Genomic DNA, 5,029 nt, shown 5'->3' on the forward strand with positions numbered 1-5,029 from the left:
GCAGCAGGTAAGTGGTGGGGAAAAGAATCCAGACTGCCAGTCTTTACTCTATTGGAGTTTACTACTGTTTTCTTTAAATTCTAGAAGAAAAAAAAATACTATCAATATGAGCAGTTACAGGAAAATACAGTAGTATACTACAGAAGTTTATTTATTTCTTCACTATAATAGCTTATACATGGCAAAGAAATGTTTCTGACAAAAGTATGAAAACAAAACTTCAGAGCTGTAAAACAAACAGCAACACACATTTTCTCAAAACACCTAAGCATTGATGTTAACAGCTAAAGGCAGTAAAGGTGCTTGCACCTACGCAAGCTGTTATTTCAGGGGAGGCTGGTAGGTACATTACAGTAAAGGGCTTATTTCCTCTATTTCAGAACAATGTTCATTTAAAATCAGACGTTGAAAATTTGACACACAACTGACTCAGACCTAGGTAAAGATGTTCTAAAACAAAAACCTACTGACTAAATATCTTACCTGTTTTCCCAGTTGACGTGCACAGATTGGACATGGTTCTGGGTTAACTCCCCCAGTAGTTTTGTCCTGAGACTATGAAGTAGGAAAAAAAAAAATACAAAATTTGTGTTTCAACAAATAAAAAGTTTTTCTATATGTAAAACAAGCTTCTAGAAAAAATAAATAATGAAGTCCTTAAAAAAAACCTGTGTGAGCAAAGTAAAAAACATAATTCATGAACAAATAAGACTGCCCTGAGGAGTTTAAAAAAAAAAACCAAGTTATTTATGGTAAATACAAGGAGCACTGTTCATACTGTAGCCCTTCAGATAGCATATGCATCTGTACTGCAGCTTTGAAAAACCCTGGTAAAATACAAGCATTAAACAAGAACCTCCTCATATTTTCTATTAGCTACACATTGTTGTAAAAACACTTCTATATACTTAAGCATGCTTCACTATGCTTACTTAAGCATGACTGTACTTACTTGAACACTGTGATTAAAGTAACATATCATACATGAGCTTTGTTTGGTTTTCTACAGTTATTGAACCTACTGACCTGCTTGTCCTTCTGTTTAAGAAGGTAAGCTCTTCATAAAATAGCTAGGGTACGCAGAGGCATACACCATTTTACAAGGCTTCTACTAAAAGTGGCCCACTTAGTTTTAATGAAAGTTTTAATGATCTAAAACTAGTTCATAGTTTTATAACTGTATAATTAAACAAGAAGCCAAAATAATAAATAACTTTATGGCCACACAGTAACTCAAAGAACAACATGCCGAATTTCAACGTATTTCAATCTATACTGAAATACATTTTCTTTAAAATGCAAGTTTTAAATAAAAATAATGGTAGGTTTCTTCCACTAGGTAAATAGAGTACATCACTTTGGTAAAGACCAAGGAACTGTAAACCTTACTTTCTCCAGATTAGTGAGATACAGAAGTTGTCCTAATTTCTTTTGCAGCTGTGATTTGGCAACTGCCTTGTCATTCAAAAGTTTCACTCGATTTTGCTCTACCTGTGGAAAGAGCATTAAACACATATTACACATATTAAAAAAAATTTTAAAAATTAAATTTTTTACAATAAGGCTTAAATTTTTTTCTTTTTTTGGCAAAATTCAACTGAATAATTTACTGGGGACAGACAGAAGAACAGCTCATGCTGTAAATTTAACTTGCACTTCTCCTAAGGCAAAACTGATCATCTATTTCTTTTCTGTACCCAGTACAAACACAGTACTGTGAACAGACTGAGACCCAGGAGATATACGAACTTACTCTTTATTTTTTTATTTTCATGGTTGGTTCTTTACAGAGACAAACCCAATCTAAAATACTGTCTTTCAAATTTTATTGAATTTATCATTTATCTTCTTACAAGCCAAACAGATTCTAGACTCCACTGCTGGTTCCAAAAACAACGTTTAAGAAATAATTTTTTTTCACTTCTTAGAAGCTTTCACTTTTCCTTTAACCTATACAAAGATAGAAACATCAAGCTGACCCCTTTTTAGAGTAATTAGTTAGTCATCATCATCATGGCTTGGCTTCGCGAAGGAAGATCTGGGAAGGGCTTTCCCACGCTCACTGCAAGCGATGAGTGCACCCTTCGGGCCAGCGCGGTGGATTTTTTAGGTGAGGGGCAGCGTGCGCGGAACTGGCCCCACCCTTTACACCTGAGGTTCATCTGCCAGGGCCTAGCGAGCTTGGACGGTGACAGCGAACTCCCTGGGTCGTAGGTTTGGTTAGAGTATCCTTCTCTGAGATGATGGATGCCTTACCAGGCTAAACGAGCTCCATCTGCCCGGGTTTGGGGTTAGAGTTGTCCTTCTCCTAGGATGGCTGCCCAAAGACTAGTGAGCCCATCCTGCCCATGGACACACTTTGTCTGACCCTTCAGTTGAGACCTGTCTGACTTGGGAGACCCTAGTTAGTGGTGGTGCAGTTAATACTGCAGAAGAGGCTAACACCCGAAGTATGAAGGCAGAATTGATGGGTGTTTCTGTTATGGATGCAAATATATACACAGATCTTGGAATTCGTTAAACATTTGTTAAGCAAAATGCTTCGTTTTAAAAATTGCTTTAATACACAGATTAAATATCTATTTCCCTGCAGAAAGAAAAGAAGGAGTTTTATGTAACACTGAATCTCACTGAAAAAAGCACAAAATATCTCTGCTGAAATTGACATAAAAATTAAAATGCTAAATCAACCCAGCATTTTTTCTATATTCAGGAACAGAAAGCATCTCACAGGTGGCTCAGAAATTCCAAGATACTTAAAATTTGTCTTTTAGATTTTTTTTAGGTCCTTGTGGAAAGTGGCAATATGGGTCAGAAATCATTTCAACTTCACTTTCCACCAGCTTGGAAAATTGGGCAACTGTAGAGAAAGGTCCCAGAGCCATTCACTTGCTGCTGGAAGAACTGCAGTCTTTTGTGCACGTGCCACTCTTCCAGTCAGTAGGCTGACAAAACTATAACAAAATAAGCATTACAAGCTCAAAAAGGCCCTCACACTGAATGTAGATAACAGATAGGAACTCTTTACTCCACCAAGGCATTCCAAAATGGAAACAGAGACATATCGTAGACCTCATAGATAGGTACAGATTTTATTTTCATAGGAGGTAGGCTCTTTCAGAAAAAAAACCCATTTCTTTCCTGCCATCTACTTTACCTCATGTGGTTCTATGATGTGGAGAACCGGTGGATTTGGTTTTGGCTCATCGGGATGACGCACTCTCAGCCGTTCTGTAGCCATTGCCAGTTCATCAATAGCAGACACATGATCCCTAAGTACCATCCAATACTCATGAAGTAACTGTAAGAAAAGCCCACACAAGGTAGCAGAACTGAGTGGCATTCCCTTTATATCACTCTGCCATACAATGTATAACATGAAAATCTTTTTGGAGTAAGGCATATATTTCTTTACAGTAATTCAGCCACAACAACAACAAATCATGAAGGAAAACAAACAGTATAGAGATCATCTTGCCTGCTTCCTTTTCCAGCCTCTCTTTACGAACAACTACAGATAGCTGTCACATTTCTTCTGCGAGTACTACTACAATAACTAATGCAACTAGAAGTTCAGAAACAAAATGTCTTAAAAGACTAAGCAAATGCCGAATAATATAAGGAAAAACGGTTAAGCAAAATTTTTAAAAACTAACTATGATAGTAATAATACTCCTTATTAACGATGAAGTATGTTTTAAAGAAATGTTACAGTTTGAGAAGTCTTGATAAGGTGAAAATAACATCAGATTCAATTCTTCCAAGACAAAGTAAATTCTGGCTTTCTACAGAAGAAATGGATACAACTAGAAGTTTACCATATATATAAACAGACATTATTTTTAAATTACTTTTAATTCTTCCCAAGCTTTTCACTATTTATATATTCTATAAAAAATCTTCAGTGATCTTACTGAAATTCTATGACATTTTGCAAACATCAAAAATTACTGTTTGTTGATTTCTGATTTTTCAATTGTGAAGATATTTCTAAGCACTCAGTTGCTGGGGAGCATGCTAGTTGGTTGTTTGGGTTTTTTTATTTTAGCTCAATAAAGACTACTAAAGCATTTGTTTTGAGCTATGCCTAGATTACAAACATAAAATTACTGTGTATTAAACCTGGTAAGGACAAGAGAATAAGCTGAAATCCACTTACTCTCTCAAAACTAAAGAAACTAAGCTAAGGGAGAAACTAAGCTAACAACAACAACAAAAGCTTTTTTAGACTTATTTTACAGAGTATCAACCCTGTAGCTTAGCGCAGATTATAATAGTGTCACCGGTTTTGCCGGGGCTGAGCCACGGTCTGATGACAATAATACCCTTCCCTATCCCACCAGAGACAGAGGAAGGGAGAAAAGAATTAGTGAGACCTCTAAATGTTTTGGGAAATTGAAACAAGGTCTAATAACTCCACAAACAGGGATATATTAAATACACACGAAAACCAGTGAGATATGGAGTGTTTTGGGAAAGTGAGGGTTAACCCGCGGTAGGTAGCAAAAGCGAAACCCGACCTGGCAGTGATCCGAGATGGCGGCGGCCACGTGGTCTGCCGCGACTGGAACACAGCAACCCGCGCAATTACAATATTCCCGACCCCATGAGTAAAAGTAGAATTGGCACAATCCTACCAGTCTCTATCGTGGATTGAGGCAAAAGCAAAAGCAAACAGCTCTCAGGTGCATGGGCAGTCTGGCCTCAGCACAGCAGCGCAGCTGTAACTTTACCGAAGAAGCGATGGCGGCTCCCAAAACGACAAGGGGGGTTTTCGCTTTCCCCCGCGGTGTGGCTCTGGCGAACGCAGCAGTGACGTGGCTCAGCGGCAGCAGCTTTGGGGGTCTCCGGTGCGGCGCGGGCGGGTGGGCTGGCTCCTAGTGTGCATGACGCGGCTGCTTCTCGCAGCGTGGCTGGCGCTCCCAGTCGAGCAGGCTCAGACGTGTGGCCACGGTGGCCAGCCGGGAGATGAAAGGCTCCGGCGAGCGGCAGCTCCGGGCACGCTATGGTTTCTGCGGCAACCGAGCAG

General features: G+C 39.0%; 1 protein-coding gene across 1 annotated transcript in view; it reads right to left on the reverse strand.

Moving 5' to 3' along the window:
- Positions 1–5,029, reverse strand: part of SHPRH (SNF2 histone linker PHD RING helicase, E3 ubiquitin protein ligase) — a 52,273-nt gene that overhangs the window by 11,255 nt on the left and 35,989 nt on the right. Inside the window, exons 21-23 of the mRNA XM_010131427.1 lie at positions 3,158–3,301; positions 1,390–1,491; positions 484–555 (exon numbers count right to left, since the gene is read on the reverse strand). Of these exons, the coding sequence (XP_010129729.1) occupies positions 484–555; positions 1,390–1,491; positions 3,158–3,301 (318 nt within the window). The remainder of the gene's footprint in view (positions 1–483; positions 556–1,389; positions 1,492–3,157; positions 3,302–5,029) is intronic.

Source organism: Buceros rhinoceros, unplaced genomic scaffold (genome assembly GCF_000710305.1).
Source record: "Buceros rhinoceros silvestris isolate BGI_N320 unplaced genomic scaffold, ASM71030v1 scaffold5542, whole genome shotgun sequence".
NCBI classification, from domain to species: domain Eukaryota; kingdom Metazoa; phylum Chordata; class Aves; order Bucerotiformes; family Bucerotidae; genus Buceros; species Buceros rhinoceros.